Consider the following 26,960-nt stretch of genomic DNA (forward strand, 5'->3'; position numbering starts at 1 on the left):
CTGTTCACTTTAAAAATTAATATAAAATTTCCTAATTAATTTTATGAACTAAAATTTTTGGAGAACACTTACCAATGCTTCTAGAAGTGCTTGAGAGTGTGATATTTCTGGAAACATTCCCCTTTATGAAGTGGCACTTGCAATTTAGACAGTCATACTCCTTTTTTTGTGAACTGTGCAAAAACAGCACTGCCTAGAAGGATGCTTCCCCTTGGAATGTTCACTCTTTACAATTTTCACAAGGGTATGTTTCCGCATATCACCCGAGAGTCACCCAGGGGTGTCCACACGAGGATTGCGTGGGGTTGGAGTTGATGGGCCCGGTCGCACTAAGTCTGTGCCTGACTCTGATTCTGCCACCACCATCTGGTCTGTAGCCCAGGCCACATTCATCAGAAATGCTTTGTATTTCAATTTCGAATCAGTTTAGATTTTTGTAAACCAAAAATGAATTGAAAATGGCACAATTTATAAGCCACAAGGCAACTTTCTTTGTCCACTTTATTATTTTCCTAGGAAGAGAATAATAGGCCAAGTACTGATTGGCTATCAACTCCCTTCATGAACATATTATACTCAGAAATACAAATAGGCTTATTTACTTGTCCATGTCTCCTTTGAACATCAACCATGCTCGAATTGTAAATTGTGGAAATCATATTCACAACACGAGTATCCCTGTCTCCAAACAACAGTTCTGCTACTTCAGACACTTGTGTTGGGTCCGATGGAATTTGCTTCACCCCTGGATTTCCAGTAAACTGTCCCAAAGCAGGCGTTTTGTCTACTTTTCCCCATGCGGCCGTCCACGCAATGTTGCTACCCTCACTTTCGTTGGAGCCACTGTCACTTTCACTTTCACTGTCTGTGGGTCCAATTTTTTGTTCACCCCTGCCACACTCGCTATCAGATTGTGAGTCATCACTAGCAGACTCACAAGGGACGACCGATAGCTCATCGGAGAACAAGTCAGATATTTCTCGTTCTCCGAGAAAACGCTTGGACCTCAACCTCTTCCAACCCTGATCCATTTTGCACTAGTAACTTCCTGCCTGGTGCATGCAGCTGGAAGATGAACAAAGGCATTTTCTTTTGGTGTGGGAAAGGAAAAAGAGTTGGATCATGTTACTTACTACGAAACAAACATTAAAGAGGTCTATCACGCACCAGTCATGCATCTGCCTGGGGCCAGTGCAAGGTATAGTGTGTTTCAACACAACGTGTCCTAAAATCATAATAATAATAATAATACCGGTCCGCAAAGTGTTAATGTTATTCTTTGACCCTGAAGATGAAAGTAACATGTTCCTCTGTAATGTCTGTTGACTTTCAACAGACTACACGGCATTATGTCCCAGAAGACAGAACTCTTCGTAACCACCGCTATAAAAGGTAAAGCTATCCCTGTAACAGGTCGTGAAGGCCCATAGGGTTGTGAGACGTTGAAGCTCCCACATTTTGTCTAGACACTCGGCTCACAGATGGCAGTAAGGTTGTCAGCCTTATGCACCAGCCACCCTTTACACCCCAGGAAGCTTCCTGGTACTCATTTCTGTTAGAGGCTGAGTCGACCCCAGGGCCATAGTGCGGCTGGAAGGACTACGTAAATTGGAAAAATCCACCTCATCAGGACTTGAACCTGTAACCTTCCAGCCCATAGTGTAGTGCCTCAACCAACTATGCTACTGCATGCCCCCAATACAGGAAAAGTACTGTTAATCTTTAGAGTGTACGAGACTGACTATAGGTGAATATCTGTCAACAAACAAGGATGTTGCATATAGCAAACATGGGAGCGATAACCCCCCCCCCCAAGTAATATATTAAAGCAAACTTTCATCTAAATTATTATATTAATTTTTTCTACCTTACAGAAGACATGTAGACCCAATACAATGAAATATATATATATATATATATAGGAAATTTGGCTTCACATATGTGGTTCCATTTTATATAGAAAACTCATGTTTTTCAAAGTCATTAGATGGGCCCAAGCACTACTTAGTTTCTATAAAATGAATGGAAATTGCAGGACAAAAAGTTTCCCCAGTTGAGCTTTGTGTTTGTGATTTGACATTAAAATGTCATCAGTTTTGTGACAAATATTCTTAATACAATTGTAACGACTTAAAGTTACTTAATGGTGACAAAAGTGTGTGTGCTTTAAGTACAGGAAATTTGATTGTAAAAGTACTAAAAAATGTTACTCTAAACAAAATGTGCACTGAGGCAAAGAAAATGAGGGTATTTATGGTTTTAAAAAACGAAGCATTCACTTCTTAAATTCTGTTTTGAACAAGCTGAGTTTATTTGTACAAACAGAAGCAGTACCCAAATTTTTCAACTTCAAAGACAGTCAGTATGAGTTCAGAGAGAAATTCTTACAACATCCAAGTGACAAAGAATCCTATCCCAAAGTTTTTGCAGGGTATAATTCAACCAATGTACAAGCATCACTTCCTTGGTGTTTCAGAACATCACATACAGTTCATAAGAGTGGGATATGGACAAGACTGTTCACAGACCACCAGAGGACAATGATTTAAAGCTCCCATGGCAAATCCACTTACCAGGTTCTCTGTGTGTCATTAAAACTGCCCTGTATAGTGTCTTCTTAAACTGAATCACTTGCCAACTTAAGAAACAAATTTTCTGAATTCTTGTTTCAGTTGATACTAAAATACCTTTTGTAGGGCAATTAGTCAAAGCAATTGTTTAAATGTAACAAAATTTGATCGCAGACCAAGCAGAAATCAAATTATTAAATACGTCAATATCAAAGAAGTCACTAGAAATAAAAGTGCCAATACTTGAATTTTATCAAGGGGAAGGCTCTCCCTCCCCCAGGCAAAATTAAACTTTATTATCCCATCTTACGAAGATTTTTTGTGGGGAATGGATGCCACAACACTGTACCTTTGTATACCACCCAAAGAAAAGAGCTCTGATTCCATCAAAGATTAAATTCAGTATCACTCCTGGAATTTCATATCATTGCTCTCTATTTGTGAAGCAGATTAACATACTGTATATACAGAATACAACTCTTAAACAGTCACACTTTTGCAGTCTACCTGTACATGAAAATGCAAGGAAATCAATACAGACTAATACATACATAGTTATTTTATTCTGTGGATGTGTATACATGTGAGTGTAAGAATGTGTCAATTGTGTGCAATGTACAGTCAGTCATATTTTAAACTTTAAAGTTTCTCTGCATTCTTTCTACAAAGTGCGAGAAACAAGCCACATTTGTACATATTATGTAGTAATATTATTTCACATGTGAAAAACTGCCATTCTCGTGGCTAGTTGATTGAGCAGTATGCACATTTGATGTGTACGTTCCTGTAAATACATAACCGATCAGCTTGCGAGAACTTTGTTACAACAAATAATTGAATGTACAGTCATCTGAGCAGCTAGTGTTACTGTAAATATGCATATATATATTTCAGTGATGATGACAATGGTTATTAACATAGATCATTTACGAGAATAATGAATAATAAATATTTGTCTCTTATTTTTAGTGATGCCTGTTTAATATAATGTCAAATGAAATATTTAATTTCTATATCCATACATCCCATTATAAAAGTATATGATTTATTTATAATTCTTTTTAATACATTATCTTTCACTGAAAGTGGCTGTGTAAAATACAGCCACTCAATCCAACATTTATTTTCATACACAGAAGTACTATAACAGGATCATGTAATAAAATGCCAACATTACTCCTAACAAACCAACCAAAAAATACCAATAGTGAGCAAGAAAGGAACTAGAGTTCTGTTCTTCATGGTGCCGGCGTTCACGGTATTTCTTGCGTGCCTGGAACTTTTTCTGGAATTTTTCTACTTCCTCTTGATTCCGACGCTCTTCCTCCAACTGCTTTCTTAACTTCTCTGCCTCCGTTATCTACAGACACATATACATAGCCTTAAAATAAACTAAATGAAGACAATTCAGTCTCAGAGAGTGGCATAACTTCTACAAGGTGTTGAAGTAAATACCAAAAAGCTATCACAAATCTTATAATAAAGAGAACATGCTTATAATTCAACACAAGTTTAAAAGCTTTATATCAAGATACAAAAACTGTATTAGGTATTAGAGGGAATCGTCCAGAATATTAATTATATACTAGAGTAAAAAGGTAAAGTCCCTGTGCTTAATTAGTTAAGCACTATGCCATGAAGACATGGGGAAGTGGAGGTATACGTCCACCATTCTTGACCTCAGCATTAGATCAAGTGGTCAGCTTCACAACCCTGTCACTCTACCCCCACCCCATGAAACAGCCCCAGTATCCATTGAATGGGAGGCTGGGTGGGCCCCAGAGCTGTGGAAAAGAAAAATCTTGCACTGTCAGGAATTGAATCTGGGCCATTGAGCCTGTAGTCTGTCACTATACCAACTGAGCTATCCTGACTCCTTCATAAACTAGAGTAAGACATTTATTCTTGAGCTTGTATAATATTGTAGCATGTAGAGCCATTACTGGGTAATGACCTTGAAACAAACAATGAAACAACAACTGCTGCTAGGCATCAGATTTTTAATAAGTATATGTGGCTATGACTGGTTAACGCCTTTGCAAACAAACACGTTCCCATGGAAAAGATAGCAAATATAACAATGAATGGTGTAGTACCTGTGGAAGCAAAGCCCAGATGATAAACAAATGAGATCAAAATAAAATAGCCAGCTGTTGTGGACAGCAATCCACATCGCTTTGATTTGATTGCAGGCTAAAGATTATTTTTTAGGAGATCTGAGTATGATGCACTGGTGACAGTGGTCCCTCTATGCGTGTAGTGCTCCAAAATGACGCCTTTTTCGCCCCAAAAGAGAGTCAGCATAACCTTCCATGCTTATGGTTGTGTTCAGAACTTCTTTGGTTTTGGAGATGAGGAATGGCGACATTCCTTGCTCGCTCTCTTCATTTCCTGTTGGTGTAAGTGTACCCAGGTTTCGTCCCCAGTAATGATTCTTGAAAGGAAGTCATCACCTTCTCGTTCAGAGCACCGCAGAAGTTCTTCACAAGCATCAATACATTGGTCTTTCAATTTAGGAGTCAGCTGCCGTGGCACCCACCTTGCAGGCACTTTGTGAAACTGGAGCACATCATGCACAATGTGGTGTGCTGAACCATGACTAATGTTTAAACTTGCTGCAATTTCATTCAATGTCACTCGGCGGTTTTCCCTCACTATGGCTTCAACTGCTGCAGTGTTCTCTGGAGTCACAACTCGATGTGCCTGACCCGGACGAGGAGCATCTTCCACTGAAGTCACACCTTTTGCAAACTTCCTACTCCATTCGTACACTTGCTGCTGTGACAAACCTGCATCACCATACTGAAACTTCATTCTTTGATAAATTTCAATATGTTTCACACCTTCACTACACAAATACCGAATAACAACGCTGTTCTTCCCTGGTGCAAGTTTCAAGTGGGGCAGCCATCTTATACTGGCACCGTGACGGTGTTCGTGCATCTGCACTATGCTGCAACCTATAGGCCATTCTGCACGCTGTTTGTAGCACGCTTACCAACTTACAGGATAATGGCGCGAAATTTCGATTTTTTATTACAAATTTAAGGTTTTCATTTGACTCCCCCTTCTACATAAAATAGCTAGGGTTCAAAGTATATTGTAACAACTAAATGAGAATAGAATAAACCATAATGAGTGGCCCAATTAATTACCTAAAGGGACTAAAATATTACAAGTTATGTCTAACAGTTTTCAGTAGCTATAAATAACATTCATCAAAATTTAAAATTCAGGACTGACCAAACTTAGAATTTCCCATAAAACCATGGACATCTGGCCATAAGCTGTTTTAGAGTTCTTCTTTATCTGTGATATCAGCTGACTAACTCTGCCTTCCCTAGCAGTTATTTGGATGTTTTCAGGTTAAATGGGAGTACCACTGGGCAGGTTCCATGAAAAGCACAGGGTGATGGCTGGAAGAGTGCCCTGCATTCATCCATGAAGGCAATCTGACATTCCTTAGATTCACAAAGTTTTCATTGTATCAGAGATAAATGCTGAGGTCAGTACGAGGAGAAATCTATATAGAATATGGCGGGGCCTAGTGAAAAAGAAATCAGCCATTTACCACAAACTGCCAGGTCACCCATCCTAAGAAGGACAGGAAAATGTGTAAAGTATTATTAATGAGAAAATTCTGCATGAACCATTTCCACAACGCACCTTTCACATGGCACAGAATACTTCACAACTTATGCCTCCTTTAATCTGTAACTTCAACTGAAACACAAGCTTGTGAACAAACAAACAAATACCTTCATCTCCTCATCTTTCTTCTGCTTGCACACATCATCACATTCAACTTTGACTTGGCCTATTCTTACTACATCACAAGGAAATTCCTTTTTCAGTCGACGGCAGGGGCATGTTTGTTTCACCTTCTTACGACACATCTCTGGATCAGGGCACTCACCAGGATGACAGGGTGCACGACAACGATGCCCACACTCATACTATAAAATAAAAATTAACCAAATATTTGTTCAACATCATGACTATGTGGGAACTGCCCACATTCAAGCAAATGTGACAACGCAAGTATCATTGCTTAGCAACCACTGTTCACACACACAAGACAACTTTTATTAGTCAGGAACTGAAGGTAATGAAAAGCTATGTCTTATATAGACCTTTCATATAGATGTGGGAACTGCCCACATTCAAGCAATGATATTGCGTTGTCACATTTGCTTGAATGTAGGCAGTTCCCACAGTTATATGAAAGGTCTATATAAGACACAGTTTTTCATTACCTTCAGTTCCTGACTAATAAAAGTTGTCTTGTGTGTGTACACACTTGTGCATCGACATGCTCATACACAGAATACCTCTCAGATCGTGTGCTACATACTCAGCACAGATATTCTCAAGCTGAAATTTTGTAAGTAACAGCAGTTCTGACACTTTTATGTAGAAATGAAACTTAAAGTAGAATTCAAGCAAGCAAATTTTTAAGAAGTCAAAGGATGTACCACATTAGATAAAATTTACAGAAATAACTAAACATTTACTCACCAACAAATTATAACTACAGGGCAGAAACGGTTAATGTGCAGCCATACCATTTGATTTCACCTATTCAAAATAACTACACAGAATGAACGGTAACATTTCAAACCATAGATGCCTCAGAATAATTGTCTGATTTTCACCCAGTCACAACCATTAAAGTAGGTAAAGTCACACAAACTGAGCAGATGTCCCACAAATGTCAAAGTATTCCAACAGAACTGACAGTAACAGATTCCCAAAACATGCACTTCATTACGAAGCACAGATGTGGTAACTATAAGTCAAAATGGGCTTGAGTTTCTTCCCTTGACTGTAAAAGAAGTGAAAGATTCTCATGCCTCAGAACTTCATACCAACACCATGTTCATAATTGTTAATTTATAAAGAGTATCTCATACAGAATTTGCAGGTACCTTTGTGAGCTATCTCCATACCAAATTTCACATGCTCAGTTCCTGTGGTTCATTAGTTACTGCCATCAAATTGAAAGCTAAATATAGATTTCACTCACTGCAAGCTGCTGTTTTACATTCTAAAAAGAAATTACCACTACAAAAGCAGCATATCTTTCAAGGATCTATTACAATATATCATTTAAGGACACCAGAAGAAATTGTGCTACTGTCACTCCCATATCACAAGTTTGTGTCCCCATCATGTTGGTATTAATGATAATAGCAAATTGAAATATGTGATGGGGTGGCCACCCATGGCAGAATGTCAAAAATTTCATCAATTTGAGCAAGTGGTTCAAACCCTGAAAGGGAGATACAGACCACAGCAATTTCATATGCCCACTTTATTCTCCTTACAGAAAGCAACTTGGGCTAAGAACTTAGGGTTCAGTTTGGCTGCACCATAGCTGAAGCGGTTAGTCACTGGCTTCCCACAGCGGCAGCCCGGATTCGATCTCGGGTCTGGTCAAGTGGGATTTGTGGTGGACAAAGTGGCACTGGAGCAGGTTTTCTCAGAGTACTTCAGTTTCCCCTGCCAGTCTTCATTCCACCAATTGCTCCACAATCACCCTCACCTATCATCTGGGGCTGGTACAACAGGCCAGAAGGGGCTGCAGTACAAGTGACTTAGTCCCACCCCACTAGCAATAAAAAAATAGTGTTCGGTTTGTCTTTTTACCCTGGTACATTACTTCTACTGCTTTGTACTGCTAGTGATTTAAAATGTACTATATTTTGGCTTAGTTATGGGTTAACAGCTACTGTGGCCTGGACTGGAAACCTAACCAACATTTACAATACCGTATATATGAGAAGCTGAATTCCAAGTTATGAACAAAAGATTTACAAATATTTTGAATGCTAACATTCATAAATTTCAGGCTTATTACACTAAAACTACTTACATTTTTGGGGCACTGATTGCCACAACTTTTCAGGCTCTGTTTCTTGTCCGCACTGGAAGATGTCCATTCACTGCAACATACATACAATTGGTTGAGGCCACAGTGACACTGCACCCGCAACATTTGGCTACATGGCAGACAGTCACCTGGATGACAGCGCTTCAGGCAGGCGTGTACACAGCCTTCTGGGCGTGGTTTGCTGCAGCCTAACTCACATTGTTCACAGTTATCACCAACCTGTAAGATAACACATAAGGAGTTTTGATGAAATGTTCTTGTGGGAACACACATTATGAGCTGCATAGTGACACACTCAGCTAATACAACACCGTGGAAATACACGAATCAATGGAGGATGCAAGCATGAAAAGAAACTTGTGTACAAACACAAAAATATAACAAATATAAACATACATTCTTACTTATTGCAGATAATTATGATAACAACACTACAATGACATCGGTAAGAACTACACTAAAGAACAAGTGTAAATAAAATTAAACAGCTATCAAATGTGTAAAAATTAACAATAACAAAAGTTATTCATATAACACACATTACACATTACAGAAAACATTTACACCGGAGGAAAACGGCACGAAAACACAATGACAGGTAATGCACTCTTTTATGAACAAATGACGAAGTGGAACAACAGTGACATATTTTAATCTGGAGTTAATTCATTTTAAATACAGTGGAAAATACAATGTAATGGTTTTAGCAAGATAAACAGTTGCCTGATGATGGCCGGGTATGGCCAAAATGTGCAGCAAAGAGGTAAGGTTGCATTTGAGATGGAAGTAAATGTGTGTATACGTGATAAGTTAGTAAAAAGTATGCTGAAATACAATATTATATCGCATAATGCAGGCTATCTAGTGTGCTGTTCCTCCTCAAACAAAACAAAAGGCAAAAAGTTGTACATTTTAAATTTCTGGGTATTTGGACTTCATCCGTTGTTTAATATACTAGGGAATCCCAAGTGTTATACACTTTTGTCACAACCCTTTAGACTTACATATTGTGACATGTTGAGCTATGGATGACGCCCCCCCCCCCCCCCCGCCAACCGATGTTACCCGAGTCCTAGCATCCTGGTCGCAAGGCAACGCNAGCATCCTAGTAGCTATGCAATGCGAGTCAACAGCGGTGACGTCACCAAGACGTACCGCGGGTTGCTAGGCAGCGCGGGTCAACAGTGGTAGCGAGAGACGACGGTAGTAACAGCGGTACACAGCGTTGCTGGCACGATGGCACCAGACATAGTTGTGCCTATTATGTGGCCGTTTTCTGTATTGTCCAATCGAGGCTACATAAGGAGCAACGAAGGCTATTCACAGTCAGTCCTGGAGCTATCTCCGAGTCAGTCTTCGAGCTACCTCCGAGTAGTTCCGAGCAAGCCTACTAGCCAGCGGCGTGTTCCGAGTGAGAGTGTGTAATTCAGGGAGACTTGTATAGCTCCCGCGTTATTAGTACGTGAAGTCTACTGGCAATAGCGTGATTTGATTATTGCGAATAGGGTTATAAATTGTGAAACCCCGCAACTGTGTTATAATTAATTGTAGCCGTTTCTTGTAGATTGTTGAATGAACCAATTAACGATCTCTATGCTGTATTCTGTAACGTAAACACGTTACAATATTTTCCAGTGTTTTGTGCGTGTACATGCGATTTTTCATACCCCATTGGTCTTAATATTCATATTTCTGTCTATTTCCAGACACAAATCTACTGTTGCAAAGCCAAAGCCAATTGCAGTACAGGTACTATATATGCACAGATGAAGACTATATGCCTGTAATTCTTGTAGCTATAATACACATGAAATACCAACTCCTTATCACACTTTCAGTGCCTCTTGTTTTTGGTATTTGTGCAACCATTGTGGTGAAGCCATACTTAATAAAAAATATTACTATGCAATCTTTGTACAAAATTAATATATGTAAGACATTACATTTGTATGTCTAAATGTGTCATCTTCAAAGCTACCAACAAAGTTCAATTAAATTCAGGTTCTACACAAAACGAGTTGTAGGAAGAATTCAACTGTTGTCCAGTCTGGTGTAACATACCCCAACTTCACATGTACCTCAAATGAATAAAAAATGTCTCAACATACAATAAATTGGTACATAACAAAATACAGATTTGATAACTCTTATTTGCAACACCTTTTATATGGTGAATATTTAATGCAAACACATGAAAAAATAATTTCTGAATCTGCAGTGTGACAAGCTCTGCAATGATAGATTTATAACATATGAACATGACTGCCAATGATAACCAAAAATAACAAAATATTCTCCAGCAATATACACCCTTCTTCTTTGGCTCCTGAATCAGGTAATAAATTCTGTGCTATGTAAGAGGGTTACTTACAGCCACTTCATTAGGAGCCTGCTCAACTCTGTGACACAACAGGTTACAGGTGTGATTTCCACAAGCCAACATTCGCCCACATCTGCGCTGACATGATGTCGGATTTGCAATATAGCAGGGCCAATCACATGTCTCATGACCTCCAAGGCAGGTTACTGCCACTGGTACCTTCACATAAAAGTGCACACAACTTAAGAAAGTTGCAGTTTTTATAATGTTCAGTTCCAACTCTTGCATTTGGAAACACTAAGATCTAACTAATCATCACAGTGGTAGTGGAACCCAAATATAAAAGCCTGCCATCAGAAATGAAGGAGTCAGGATAGATCAGTCAGTATGGCAACTACCGACAGGCTATGGGATGGATGGCTGTAATTGATTCCTGGCACAGGCAAGATTTTTCTCTTCTCCACAGTGTCCAGACCAGGTATTTGGCCCACCCAACCTATCCAATGGGTATGGGAACCATACATGGAAAGTTGCCATTAAAGTATATAGAGTAGTAAGGAACCAGATTGTCAGGGTGAATTGAACCAGATCAGGATGACGTCTGAAAGTGAGCTTTGATGTTAGTGGTACTGTGCCTTCAGGTTCTCATAGCAGTGAGTAGGTAATGAAGTCCTGTCAAAACGTCATGTAAATATTCAACATAACCAATTTTAAGACCTTCTATCCTGTTTAGAAGGCACACAGTAAGTCCTGGCCACCATATCTAAACAACGGGGAAACTTCAAAGGTGAAGTGAGTTATGGAGTACCTGTTTGGCGTTTTAATTAAGTCATGTTCAGTGCAATAGGCTTACTTTTTCAGTCTTTCACTTTCAAGTTTCCTCCACATATTTTTTAATTTATTTACATGTTTCTTCAATAACCAGTAGTCCATACTGTGCATTCAGAGGCGTTCTCAAGAACTGTCTCATAGGGTTTCTCCAATTCTTCAATATTTTTGTATTTTATCATCACACCTATTAGGGACATGTGGTAGCATAGTTGGTTGAGGCACTATGCTACAAACTGGAAGGTCGCAGGGTCAAGTCCCAATGAGGTCATTGGATTTTTTTTTCAATTGACCTAACCCTTCCAGCCACACAGTGGCCCTGGGGTTGACTAACCTCTAACAGAAATGAGTACTAGGAATATTCTTGGAGGTAAAGGGCGGTCGGCGTGTAGGGCTGACAACCCTGCCGCCATCTATGAGCCCACTGTCTAGAAAATGTGGGAACCTCAACTTCTCACAACCCTATGGGCCTCCACAGACTGTTACAGGGATACCTTTACTTACTTTACTTTATCGTCACACCTATTATATCACAATATTTTGAACTCTTACACAATATTTTCTAACTGACCTTGCAGCTAGGACAAGGCAGTGCTTTTAACTCCACCTGTGACTGCACCTTGTCCCATGGACCCACAGGCTTTCGGTTCTCCTCCAGTTTAACCCATACAGCAGAGTGACATGGGGCTGGACACTTGTGCTTACATGGCTCTAGTAACTTCCCACACACTTGCTGGCAAGGTGGGCAATCACCAAAGTGACAGCGATGAGTCTCCCGACTTGGATGGTGACAGTCAGGCAATATTCTATGAGTATCAGACAAAAAGGTATGCTTTACTTTCATCAAACACGTTCGGCATTAGCAAGAGGAGAAACACTTAATCCAACAGAGTCCACATGCTTTCCAAACACATTCCTTTCTACTTTGCACACTTCACTGCCTTCTGTGTTCATTTACTGTACGTATAAATAGTGTTGCAGAGCTAATCACAATAGGTATCATGCTGCAGACAGAAATTGTATTTCTTTGACCATTACAATTCATTACATCAAAAACTAGTTGCAGATCTTAAGGAAATTTCATTTCTCATAAAACAAATAATATTTAGTTTAATTACAAATTGTATAACAATACTGAATCATATTCCGAGTATGTAAAAGCTTTTGGAACTGCAGGACTGCAAGCCATATTCACATCACATTCATTGCAATTTTTTTGCAAGGTTTCAAAATGTCAGGTGTCTTTCAATACATTATAGTTCCTTTTCCTGTTATTGATGGCTTTTTTGTTTTCAGAGCACCACTGTGTAACCCAAACTCGAGTATGTATATTTTGCTTGGAACTCCGTTATGTTGACAGATTCATCTAAACTCAATAAAATTCTATGAAAATCTGCCACCTTATGCTATAGCAATTGTTATAATGGCAACAATTATGAAGACACATTAACTAGTTTGAACAAAGACAACTGTTCTTATGTTTTTTATTTATTTAGTGATTCCCTCTTACTTAATTTATACAGCACAGAATGAAAAGATGACTGTCTAAAGACCCATTTGTATGGATAAGAATCAAACCTAGGACAAAGAGCATGTTAAGAGAGGAGAGAAGGGGACAAAGACTTCCTATTCATCTTTCATATCCTACATATGAGCAGGCACTGCAGCAATGAACATGAGAAAGGAAGTCACGATTTATCCATTACACCACCACAGTCCCTCAGAGATATCCTTAATGTCCAATGATAATGAGACCCATCTGCTACCTGCATGGCTTATTGCAACGTGGTGGTCGAGTCTGCTTCTTGCGTCCACACGGGACAGTGAGTACCGTCAATCCACAATGGCATTTTACTTCTGCTGTCAATGGGCATGGGTAACAGGGCCCACGATGGCACATGGATGCGCACTTGTGATTTCCACAACGCAAAGTTCTGCCACATGGCTTTTCACATGGGAGACAATTTCCATCACTGCAACATAACATAAGGAAATAAAAAGACCATTATCAATCAAACAAAAGCATAGGTAAAATAAATTAACAGAATTTCAAATTTACATAATATTGTTCATTACGTGTGTGTGCACAGGATGTCTAACAACCAGGCTGCCATACTCTGAAAGGTAATACCAAATAACAAAAAAGCTAATAGTACAACATTTTTCCTATTTCCAACTGTACAGACACTATGGAATGCCTAGTTCTGTGATATTCAATACATGCCAACACTGGTGACAGATTCAGCTGAATTATAGCCAAAACTGATTTTCAACTCTTTCTTGCTTTACTTGTTTCTGATCCATGTTAAAGAGACAAATGTGGTAATGTGTTGCAATAACGTCAAAACCATACTGCCTTCATGTGTGTTTCTGCAAAATAAATCAACAGTTTCATCTTACTGAATTCTTTCATCGGTAATCTGTCAAGACGACAGGTCCACAGTCTCTTCCAAAACAATTCCTCCACTTAATGCGATCTAGAGCTTTCTCCTTCAAATGACAGTATCCTCCTCTGTCCCCAAGCTCATCCAGCATCTTCTTACGTCTTCTTCCTCATCTTCTGGTCACTTCTATCCGCCCCTCTATCTTTCCTTCAATAACTTCTTTTAGAAGGCAGTTACTGCGTAAGATATGACCAATCCAATTAGCCTTCCGTTTTCTTATTTCGTGTAGGATATTCCTCTGCTCACTGACTCTAAATAACACTTCTTCATTTCTTACATAATCGGTCCAACTGATCTTCTCCATCCTTCTCCAACACCACATTTTGAAGCTTTCCAGGTGTTTCTGATCTACTGCCCTAAGTATCCAAGTTTCAGCCCCATACAAAGCCATGTTCCAAATATATAAATTACATTTATGTATTCTGTGATGGTAACAGCAGAGCAGCAGCATTTGACAAGTATCACAGACATTTCTGCATTGCCAAACCCTGAGACTGTGGGAAACAGGGACAGCTGATCCATGTAACCAAGAACATGTAACATATCAGTCAGATGTTTTGGAAGAGCACAAGCTCAACTTAGAACAACAGTGTCAAGTAAACGGCACTTGAGGAATGTCTAAGTAACGTGGCAAATCTGCATCATGGGCATGACGAACCACACATAACGAAGGATTATATCCTCACCATTTGCAATGTCTTCAGCCAGATGACTAAGATCTTCATGTTCAATTTTGCCAGTGGATGCTTCAAACACTGCCAGATTCTTCATTGCATGCTGTTCTGATGTGAAGCACAATTCAATTGAAATGAAAGACATGACCACAAGATCAAGTACAGATGAGACTGGAGGTCATCCTGAACAAGAATGCTGCTACTTACACATAAGAACACCTCAGAATGACTCAATGGGCAGTAAACTCCAGTTTGAACCAAGTAAAGCCATGCACTGAAAACCATGGCAAACATTTTAAACGTTAACTGAAGGTGCAGCCCATAAAATGTGCCAACAGATCCATCCAATTTATACTTTCTTTTATTCTCTCCTGCACACACCTATAACAAAGTATGGCAAACTAGTCATAAAATAAGCTGTATGTATGTATATGTCTGTATGTGCACATGCATATACAGTGATTTTTTTCCGCCTCTGTGGTCTAGTGGTCAGAGTTCCTGGATACAAATCCAGAGGGCTCAGGTTCAATTCCCGGCACTAACAGTTTTCCTGAGAAGTAGTGGGTCTGGAATGGGGTCCACTCAGCCTCTTGAGAATAACTGAGGAGCTATTTCAAGGAAATAGTGGCTCCGGTCTAGAGAACCGAGGTTAACAACCATGCAACACCCTCTATCCACAAAAGTTGGCATTAACTTCGCTGACAAGCAGCAGTCGTTCAGTCGGTATAGTTCACTTGCGAAATACAGGCCACGGAGTTTTTTTTTTTGGGGGGGGGGACTTTAGGTTGTTGAAAAAATTGTTTGAAGCAGAAGATGGTTATAAACCATTGACTGATTTGCTACCATTTCAGAGTTACAATACTGTAAACATTTACCATTGTTTCTTCGTGTGTTTATGCAGTGGAGCCTTCATAACTTTGACTGGACTTCAAATCACTTTGTGCACACTGTAAACTGCCATGTTTGTAGATTAACATCAAAGAAATTATTAAGAGCATAGCGTCCACCTCTTGAAGTGTTTTTATGTTTCAATTGACATAATGTAGACTCTACCCCTACTATAGTAAACACCCAATTATCCGTATTTAAGGGGAGTGGGGTTTGCCAGTTCTGTAAATCTGCTGGCTGCATGAGAAAAGCTGTTACAGAAACACAACACAAAGTAAAAACATTTTTCTGGATCATATCTTGCATGACAGTCTTTCTAACAAACACAGTGGAATGATGGGTGAAAGGATCTGGATATATATACTGTGACAGGATTGCAAATTCAACTAGCCTATATTGTAATGGCACATGCATAAGGGAGAAAGACAGACAGTGCTGCTGGTGGTGGCTGGGAGAACTACCATGTAGCAGGTGAACATACATGTAACAAAAAATTACCTTTGAATAACTTCATAAAAATGGTAGATTTTCTTTGAAATTTCCGTTGGTTGGATGAGATTTTCAGATGCTTGGTTACCGAGTAACTGGAAGTTTGCTGTACTGTGTCACCATATGTTAGCTCATTACCTTGCGATTGCAGGGATGACGCATACAGCCTTTGGTACGTTTACACTTGGTTTCACATAGGAATTCCTTCTGACAGGGCAGCTCTTTGCTATGAAGACCACATCGACATTTCTTAGTCACCATCTCTAAACACTGTGAGATAAATAAAGAACAAACAAACTCTCATATGCAGGTAAGAATGAATAAACATGTTACAAACTAAACTGAGCTGTACCTACTTATTCAATGGAGCAACTCTCCCTTGAAAATCTGATAGTTAATTCAGCTGCACAAGAAATTTCCTATTATTAGAGAACTAAAAAGTTCATTACTGGGTTCTCAAAAGCCAACATTGGCCCTTCTTGGGGCAGTAGCATCCATCCCGTTTCCCTAGGACCTGTCTTGGCATTGTGACCTCTTCATTATGTTTTCCCACCAAAACTTTGTATGTATTTCCGATCTCTCTCATGCATGCTATATGCCCTAACCATCTCATTCTCTATTTAATCACTTGAATATATTAAATAAATAATGCAAAATTATGAAGTCTCCCCTCTCTAGGATCCAAATATTTTCCTCACTGCTTCATTCTCAAACAGCTTGAATTTATGTACTTCACTTTGTATGAGAGATCAATTTCACAACTATATAAAACAACAGATAAAACTAACAGTTTCAGCTGCAAACGTGTGAATAAACAGTTGCAGGGGTGGTCTTCCATCTTGGTGACTGAACATAGGGCTAACAATCTGTCAATGCAGAACATCATGTTATGAAATGTCACAAATTGAAAGTGTTTATTTATGACATTACAATTTTTAGACCTGACCATCTAGCTTAAAACCATTTGCCTCTAATGACTAGATCTGGCCATATCCAAGTTTCTTTTTGTTAACTGTTAATGATTGGATATGTGTATACATCAAAATTTTAAATTTGGCACACTCTGTAAATTGCTCACATAATGATAATCTGAACTCATGCACTACATAAGAATTTATCTATACAGCAGTACAAGAAATATTACTTACAGTGCCACATTTGTCACGGTGACAACTTCGTGAACAGACATGAGCCCCACACTCAAGTGTGCGACCACAAGTGTCCCCACAGGTGGGAATCTCTTGTGTACAAGGTAGTATATAAGAAGTCTTCCCACATGGACAAGAACGGGCCTCTGTCAGTGGGCATGGACCACACGAACCAAAATGACAAACTTTTTCACACTTGTGATTACCACAGCTGAGGACTTCTCCACATTTCTGTGACAGTAGACACACTCTACATTAAATTAATTAAAATACTGGAAATAACACTTACAGGTCTCAGTTCCTTTGCAGAATTAGTAAGAAATGCATATCTTAACTGAATCATTAGCTTATTTTAATGGTTATGGGACATCAGACCGTTTCTATACTGGTAACAAGTTTAATGGTGTGGAAGACCAAATTGGAGGCATTTATTTTCAAACTTCAACAGCATTTTTCTAAGCAAAATCACGCATGTAGTACAATGGGTTGAAGAATCTCAGGTATGTGACAAGTCTGATCACCTGACATATATATCACATCAGTCTCTCATTTGGGCTTCTTCTTCAATCCATCTCTTGACTGAGGTAAATTTAGGCCATTTAGTGTTTTAGTGGGTATCAAATTTACACAAAATATTCTGTTGCTGCTTCAGTGTCTGACTGAAGAAAATGATGGACAGAGCTGCATATATTTGGCCTTAGTTTACAGATATTACTGCAATGACGTTAAGCAATTCTGTTTCGAGAAAAAGAAATTACATTCAAAGTTTAAACATATGTGTATGTTTTCTTATTTTGGGGGGAGGTCATGGCTAAGCTTTCAACAGAACAAACAAAAAGTTATGATTGTATTTCCGGAGTAACTGTAGGAAATAACACAGATCAAACCAAGAATGCACAATTGCACATAACTGGTGATACTCTCAAGGTAAATTTATAAAATCAAAATCATTAATTATTAAAAATTATTTTCCTGTGATTATCCTTTCATTTCAAGTGTCTGGCTTAAGGGGTAACCTTAGATTCAGGTAAATGTAGATAATGGGCAAGCCTATCATTTTATGCTAGTGAATAACACTTACACAAGAAATCTGAAGATGGACTCATTGTGATAATGGAGTTAAAGGGGTATTTTATGTTTCTTTGAGCCTCTTCTACATTAATACCATCTATATCTTAAAAGAGGCAGCCAACATTCACAAACAAATGTCTGGTAATCAAGTCATGGCAATATAAGCATTTACTTTTACTGTGGAGCAAAAACACTATCAGAATTTTGGTGAGGTTAATTTTGAGTTTATATTTGTACATTCTGATGTGTTGACAGTCACACAACCAATACTGGTGAGTTGATTTTAACTGCTGTATGCATGCACTGCAGAAATATTTAGTAAAATTAAATGTCCCCTTTCTGATATGTAAACTGACCAGGGAATGTCATGATACAGATAATTTAAATATTAGGCTAACAACTTAAACTTATCATAAATCAATCACTCATAAAAGCTAGGTTTTCTTTTAAAAAAAAAGGAATCACGTTTGGAACTTTGATAACTTTGCAGGTAGGTCTTACTGTTGCACTATAATAATTAACCATTTTGTAACATTCTGTTCATTCTTTGATATTTCAATTACCTATCACACTAAAATTGAGACTAATGTGTCATGTTATTACACAGACTTTAGATCTTACATTCTGTATTGTGCAAGTTTACCTGTTCACACTGCCATTTTGGATCAGCACAAGGTCGCAGAGCTTTCTGTTGACCACACTCACAACTCTGGACACTTGTCTTGGGACAGGGTGGGCATTCCGCAGGATGACATACTTCAACACATTCATGTCGGCCACATCCCAACAAGCGCCCACAATGTGAACCACATGACCAAGACTTGTTGCTACAGCGCTGTAATCTTGGAGGCTGGTTACCACAGAAGCATGTAGTCTTAACCATTTTTGGACATGGTGCACATGGTCCTGAGGCACGAACATAAGGATCTTAATGACTACAAGCCATTTGTGAAGTCTTTCATTATACTCAGTATGGTATATTTCAAAGAAATTGTAATAGATCTGTAAAAATACAATGCATTTATTTGTCCCTGACAAATCCAAAACTGTTGTTGACAAGTATAATTTACTTCATGTTTGACTTAAATTTTATATGAAGTCTGCTATTAATTACTTCCTATTCTGGTGAAATAATATTATCTTCATATCAATGGAAATATATATAACAATCCTATTCCACTACTGGTCTGTATTGACATAGTTACCACCTCATTTGAAATTATCAATTAATGTTAATCTGTTTATACACTATGCTGTAATGTGGAGAGTACAGCAGGGGGCCACTTAATTTTACTGTGTTAGGTGCAGTAAAGGGCAAAACAAATTCTAAGAAAAATTACATCCATTTGGTTTCAGCACTTGCATCTCTCTCACTAAAATGCAGACGCACAAAACTGAACCACTAGTTCCATCTAGTGCAGAGGTTAATAATGCGAAGACCTATACCTCCACTACCTCTAAGCCTCCATGGCATGGTGCTTAAGCAAGCACAGGGACTACTTTTATGTGTCAGTTAATAGAACATAAACTCAAAAAGTGACATAATCAAAACTCATACAAGTCACCAAAACAAGAAGGAAGCTAGTACGGATAAAAAGATACAAACTGGACCACCTTCTCTTTTGTTGCTCTAAATGTGTGACTTAGTATAAACTTAAGTTAAAACTATTTCTATGACAAATCATGAGGAAAAAAATCAATATAAAACCTACATGTATAAGTGGTCTCTAGAATTTCTTCAGTTCATTTCAATTAAAATCATGGGATTTCAACCACTGTGATAAGAAAGAAAACAATATCTACTAATGTAAGTTTTGAGGTTTTCACGGCGATGACAATGAAGAAAGTCATCTTCTGGGTTTAGGCACCGTGTATTCTTCGTTTTGGCCGACGTTTCGGAGCAGCACCTTTCACATCCTATCACCACAGCTACTGCTCTCCGCATTCCAAGCCATTCAACTGCTCTGAAGATGGAGGCACTACGTTCCTCCGAAACGTCGGCCAAAACGAAGAATACACGGTGCCTAAACCCAGAAGACGACTTTCTTCAATATCTACTAATATTTGTAGAATTAACATGCTTACCTGGGTGACACAGAAGTAAGCAGTTATGCCCACAGATAGGTTGGAGTGCCTTTTCACATCTTTCCCCACAAGAATGTGGTGTCAACCATGGGTGAAATGGTGGATCTTCTGTACGACCACAAAAACAGCAATACCTTTGGGGAGTGTCAGTCTGCTCATAATCATGGCGACACTTAGGACTAGAAGAACAATGTCATTTGAATTATAACAGATGAACAATATGACTTTATAAATACCATTTTTAAACAACCCATATAATGCAGAATTAATCAAACTGTAGAACTGTTCTATTTGATGAAATGATTGATGCCATCTCTATTTATAAAATCAAAATTGTATGAAAAACAAATACCATACTATTTCAAATGTATTTTACACATATTTTTCTTCTGGAAAAATTGAGGTGCATCTTAAATTCAAGAAATGTGCACCTTTCTAATTTTTTTCCTAAAACCCACATTCAAAAACTGGATGCATCTTATATTCGAAGCAATATGGTATGTATACCTTAAGTCAAGCAAAAATTAGAATACAGAGAACTATAATTTTGTCTGTGGTTTTGTGTAGGTGTGAAACTTAGTCTCCAACATTAAGGGTGGATAATAGACTAAGGGTGTTTGAGAACAGGATATTGAGAATATTCGGAACTGAAAAGAGATGAAGTAATCGAAGGTTGGAGAAAACTACACAATGAGGAGCTTCATAATTTGTACTTTCGTCCAAGTATAATTAGAATGATCACGTCAAGGAGGATGAAATGGGCAAGGCATGTAGCACGAAATGGGGGAGAAGATGAATGCATATAGGATATTGGTGGGAAAGCCAGAAGGAAACAGACCACTAGGAAGATCAAGATGTAGGTGGGTGGTTAAGATTAAAATGGATTGAAGAGACAGGATGGGGTGGTATGGACTGGACTGATCTGTCTCAGGATAGGGACCACTGGAGGACTCTTATGAACACAGCAATGAACTTCTGGAGTCCATAAAATATTGGGAAATTCATGAGTAGCTGCACAACTAGCAGCTTCTCAAGAAGGGCTCAGCTCCATGGAGTTAGTTAGACCTTAAATCCCTACAGAAAAGTCAAATATACAGTGTGATGGCACTTCTAAATACATTCATTTGTGTTCCAAGTTACAAAGTCCATTACACATTACAATTTATATACACGTATGAAAACAGGAATTTACAATATTTGCATCATCTTCTGGGTATAGCACTGTGTCAAGGAATACAATTACAAATATGAAAACAAAAGCAATAAAATACTACTAGCATTTCAGAGGAACCTGTGACATTGTGCTTCAGGGTCATGGTGGGATGCCCAGTGTGTCAGGTTTTTAATAAGCAGTGGTATGTTACTGGTTTATTGAATTTCTCAACATCATGCTATACTCAGAATGTGATGTGATGAACAGTCGTCATCATGAAAAGTCTCAAACTGCCTCTAACTTGAAGAGAACATTTTAAAAGTGAATAGGATAAGTACATGAAGTGCACAGTTTTATTCCTTTATTCTTGCTGTGTACACCAGCCACACTAAAGATATATCTGCTTTAGGGGACAAATAAACATATTTAAGTTCTGCCAAATGATTCCTTTGGGACCAAAATATTAGTTCACACCAAAATCTTTCAATTATACTCTATACAGTCAATAGAGAATGAAACAACTGGTAAATCTCACCAAGCCCATTTAAACCTGGTAACTACAATTCCTTGCGGCTGATCCTCAAGAGCTTGTTTCTGATGTGCCACACTATCCTTCGCCCAACGCTGGATGCAGGCAAGGTGGAAAAAGCAGTAACATTCAACACAACTCCATATCTGTCATAGGAAAAAAAATAATCTAAATACATGCTCCAGAAACATTTTAAAAATTCCATTCTAACATGAAGGGTTTTCTTTTACTAGTACACTGAGCTGCCATACTGTCAATTATTTATACATCTCACAACTAGAAATAAAGCTAACCAGAAATAGGAAATTACAGATGATGAAACAAGAATACAGTGTAATGACAGGAGCAGGGCAAAGCAAACAATGAGGAGATAAAAAGATGCTGAAAAAGTATTAAGTTGCCTAACCCACACAAGCAAGAAAATGTTTCAATCTACTCACTCCTTGACAATAAAAAACGAGAAAATAGAACTGAAAATAACACTGATACTCAAAATATGATATACACAATACACATCTATATATACAGGTAAACATCTCCTAAAATCCATGACTGAACACCCACTTACATAATGGTAACACTATAGGGTAGACAATACCACTGTTAAACCACATTTAAGTTCACAGTATAGTGGAATCCTAATTAATGGTTTCCTTCTTTTAGGTACCAATCAGTTATTACATCAGTTATCCCAACTTTTAACATCTTTCAGTATAAGGTTTTATTCAGTTCACATTTAAATACATCACTAATCCCCACACCCTCCCATACAAATATCTTCAATAAGGGCAACAAAAATAATTTCTCTCACCGCATCATTCCTTTTAACAGATCCTATACAAATAAGGCAAGAAGCAGCACCAGACTGAAACACGTCTTCCAAAAAACGTTGGGTTCTTCCTAAATCTTCACTCCTCCCTCCAACTTGTGAATACAGCTGCAGTACAGATCCTGGAAATACATACTTATGTACTAAGTAATCTGACACAGCAGAGATCCATCAAATTAACTCTGGACTATAATTTCATGTTTCCTGAAGGAACAGGTTCTGCTCAACAACAGTGGCTGTTAAGACAATTCAGTAATTAACAGAATAATTTTTGTCTCACATATTTTCACATCCCTATTTTGTAATATAATGAGTAACGGTTTCAACGACTGGCTATATGATGGTTCGTTCCATAGAACAGCAAGGATTTTTGTCTTCCCCAGTAAATCCAGACTGACTCCAGGGTCCATTCATACCCTTTTCCAACAGTAAAGCATTTTTCATGGCATAGTTCTTAAGCACAAATAATTTTATGTAAGTAGAACAGCCAGTAGGAATAGTCATGCATGGACATCACAGTTTTGCGCAAATGCTTATTTAGTTTCTTTCTTTGCAGGCAACAGACTTCAGCAGTAGCATAGCTTTTAACAAAACATACAACTTCATTATAAAGTCCATTTATTTGAATATTTAAGGCATTAGGGCACATTCAAACTGATAGGTACAGCAATGAACCACCACAAAATAAACAATGAAACTGTGACATATTGTGAATTACAGCCAAGAAGCGAGTGAAGACAAGAACCTAAGAACAGATCATGATATCAACTAGAATGCAGGTATATGTCAAGACCCCTCTCTTGGGTGAGATGTACTAACAGAAAGTACAAAACCAACAAAAAGAAAAGATATAGTGCAAGGCAAATTACAGCCAGGAGGAGAGTGGAGATGATAATCTAGGGAAAGCTCATTAGCAGCTTTGCACAGTGAACCCTCAGTCACCCAGCATGTATATGGGAAATGGGTTATGCCAATTACATGAATCTCCTTGTTGTTTGAGGAAAGCTCTTACAGAACCCAATTTCCATGGATTTTCATAATTTTCCAGTCTTTTCATATTGTGGGGACATCCACATAGCACGCACTGCAAATTTCCGCTCCTCATTTTTGCTAGCCAATCAGCGCTCTGCAAACTGTTGCTCCTCAAAGGCAAGTTTCGCTCCGCCCACCGAGCTTGGTATAAAGAGGAGCAGCTCCAACCTGGCACAATCAGTCTACAATCAGTCTACAATCAGTCTACAAGCAAACAGCACACTTCGTCACCAGCGCTCTGTCTTCGGAGGCACCGGCACTTCGCTGCGCCAGGCACGACTGCCTCGGCTGTCTGGCGGTCACACCCGACTCACTGGGCAACTCGGCTGCCTGGACTCGCCGGTGGTCATGCCCGACTCACTGGGCAACTGGCGTAGCTACCACCTCTCCACTCCTGCAACCACGCTCCGCAAGCAAATGTTTTCCAGCAACCAGGCAACTCCCGGAAACTGCCGCACTGCGGCCAGTCAACTCACTCAGCTGCCGCAACATTAATCAACACACCGCAACCAACATCTCATTTCTACCGGCGCGCGCCGCACTACTTCACCGGCCAAAGATCCCAGCAGCCAGCAGTCTTTTCAGGACCTACAAACTTTCCGAAGAAGTGGGTTGTCATTGGAGTAACGACAAATCCCCACAATATGTTTCAAAGTCAAAACCCCATGGTTTTGCTTTAGGTTTTGTGCAGGAGTCTTCTTACGGGGCATAGTAGACAGATGGGTGACATTTTGGATATACTGAATTGTTATTACGAATTAAACTAACCTCTACTGTAATCACACATAACTATGACTGTAATGGCAGCTGTGTGAGGGATGACGATGGGCAGCGCTGCTAGTGGTGGATAAGAGAACTACCACATGGTGGGTGAACATACGTGTTACAACTTTGTCTCTTTTTATTTAAATTTACAAAATGATGAATTTCTTTCAATGTCTACCAGTTGCATGAGAATTCCAGATGCTTCGATACTGGATAACCAGCAGTTTACTATATCTGCACTATGTGAATACATATCATTTAATAACATAATTTTGCTCTGAGTTTTAGAGCACAGATATGTGTATTTTTTTTAGCGCTTAGTGTACAAGAATCCAATGCTTCTCATGAATTATCTTATGTATGACAAATCCAACAATACTGAAAAGCCTCTCACCAAGAATGCTGTCACTTTCTAGTTCTTCCTCTTCAGATGAAGAATCATACTCCTGTTTGATGTGTTTCTGAACAGATGCCTGTAATCGGGCTTGTGCTTCCTGGAATTTGGTTTGCGCCAGAAATTCTGCACTAGGCTTCTTTTTGACAGCACGATTCTGATTATGACCATCTCTTCCTCCACCCTGGTTCCATGGATTACTACCACGTCCCCTTCCTCGTTGTAAACTGTTCATCTTCTGTCACTCTGAACGCTGCAGGTCAGAACTAAAACAACACAATCTGAACCTAAAAAGGGAGTTTCATGAAGATATTGCACATGGATTATATAATTGAGCAGAATACAGATGAGTCACATGGCAGGATTATTGACAGGCTACTGCCACTTTGGGGTACAATTTTATTGAATGAGAATCCAAAGGGGAGACACCACTGGCAAAAATAATGTGCCCCCTACTGTGTCTTCAACTGAACAGCCCTAGGGCACAAATTATATAGTGTCTTTGGTACAGCCAATGCTAAGAGGAAATTACCATTCAGGAATAAAAAAATATAAACTGCAGAGTACAGTACTGTAATAGCATTTTAGTGATATTCCCTCCTTATGAACCAACATATATTATATTAGGCAAATCCATTCCTAATTGTAATCAGGCCTAATTTACTGAAAGCTGACAAAAACAAGAATCAATTTAATCTTCCTCAACCCTCCACCATCTTTGTGAAACTCCCCTTTGGCACATCCCATACATCTGCTATGTTTTGTGTCACATTAGGGAGAACCAAGGCACACCACTACTTCATAGTGATCGTCCCTGAAATCAGCAGGCCAGTCTGGCGCTGATGCTATAAGGTGAGGTGAAAGCTACAATGACAAAGCCTGCATGACAATGAAGAACTGAAATAGTGAATAGTTCCCTAGGGATACAAAGTGACCTCCCATTGTTTACCCTTCCTCTTTGCCTGTAGGGCTCTATAAGTGGGTTACAGTATTTCCCCAACTACAATCACTGGAAGGGGCTACTTTAATGGTCCCTTAAGATTTTCAGTAATCTCCTGCCTCTACTAGATATTGGACAAGACATATCCAGGGACCTCTTTAAAAACGTCCTTGGACCTTGGACCTTTCACCTTGCACTGGAGGACTCGGCGGCTGAATCCTTTGATGCTGTAAGGGCCTTGGACAGGAAACATTGTAGCTAGTAACATGGTTACTGACTGAACTCTGTACACTCAGCTGACACATATTCTAGACCTTTCACAAAGTGAAATGTACAGGAAATGTGAATATGAGGAAGAACCCTCCCATCACACACTTTGTGAATGACCATGTTGGGCTGGGCAGAGAACTGAGATCTTCAGATCTGCTTTTTCTTGGAGGTTTCTTAAGAAAATAAATTATAAATAAGCACATAATAGAAGTTTCGAATTTCCTACCAATAAGTTTCAAACACAGAACCCTCTGCATAGAAGGCAAACGTGTTAACCGCAACACATTACAATTTTCGTCTAGATATAATCGGAATACGACATATGTTCAAAACAATCTACGTTTAATACTGTGTGAATACAACATCTTTTAACTTTTCCAACCACAATGAACACATAAACATCTCAAGTACAGAAACTCACATCTCAAATATTGAGTACTGATAAATGAAAAAAAAATAGTTTTTCAGCCTCAAAATCATTAATCTTAAAGAAGGTCAGCATCAGCAATTCTTAAATTCTCCACCTCCTTCGCGAAGTTCGCGAAGCTTCCGCATCTCTACACAACAACACGTCACTACAGCACGTTCGAACACGTATTATCCGTATTATCATATAACACGAGCACGCGCGCAGTTTC

At 38.9% G+C, this 26,960-nt stretch overlaps 1 protein-coding gene across 2 annotated transcripts; it reads right to left on the reverse strand.

The window, feature by feature from the left end:
- Positions 1-1,627: 1,627 nt before the first annotated feature.
- Positions 1,628-26,960, reverse strand: LOC111865616 (NF-X1-type zinc finger protein NFXL1). Of its 2 annotated transcripts, none has more exons than XM_023853793.2 (14): positions 26,744-26,960; positions 25,113-25,378; positions 22,904-23,043; positions 22,099-22,238; positions 20,411-20,589; positions 18,969-19,231; positions 17,255-17,485; positions 16,245-16,376; positions 13,378-13,589; positions 12,183-12,417; positions 10,835-11,002; positions 8,446-8,682; positions 6,329-6,526; positions 1,628-3,930 (listed from the first exon to the last, which is right to left on the reverse strand). In XM_023853793.2, the coding sequence occupies exons 2-14, from the start codon at positions 25,345-25,347 to the stop codon at positions 3,712-3,714; spliced, it is 2,589 nt and encodes an 862-aa protein (XP_023709561.1). In that variant the 5' UTR covers positions 25,348-25,378; positions 26,744-26,960; the 3' UTR covers positions 1,628-3,711. The 2 variants fall into 2 exon arrangements, with proteins under 2 accessions (XP_023709561.1, XP_023709562.1); XM_023853794.2 differs by having other exon boundaries at positions 25,113-25,399.

This window comes from Cryptotermes secundus, unplaced genomic scaffold, assembly GCF_002891405.2.
Source record: "Cryptotermes secundus unplaced genomic scaffold, Csec_1.0 scaffold2383, whole genome shotgun sequence".
Classification (NCBI taxonomy): domain Eukaryota; kingdom Metazoa; phylum Arthropoda; class Insecta; order Blattodea; family Kalotermitidae; genus Cryptotermes; species Cryptotermes secundus.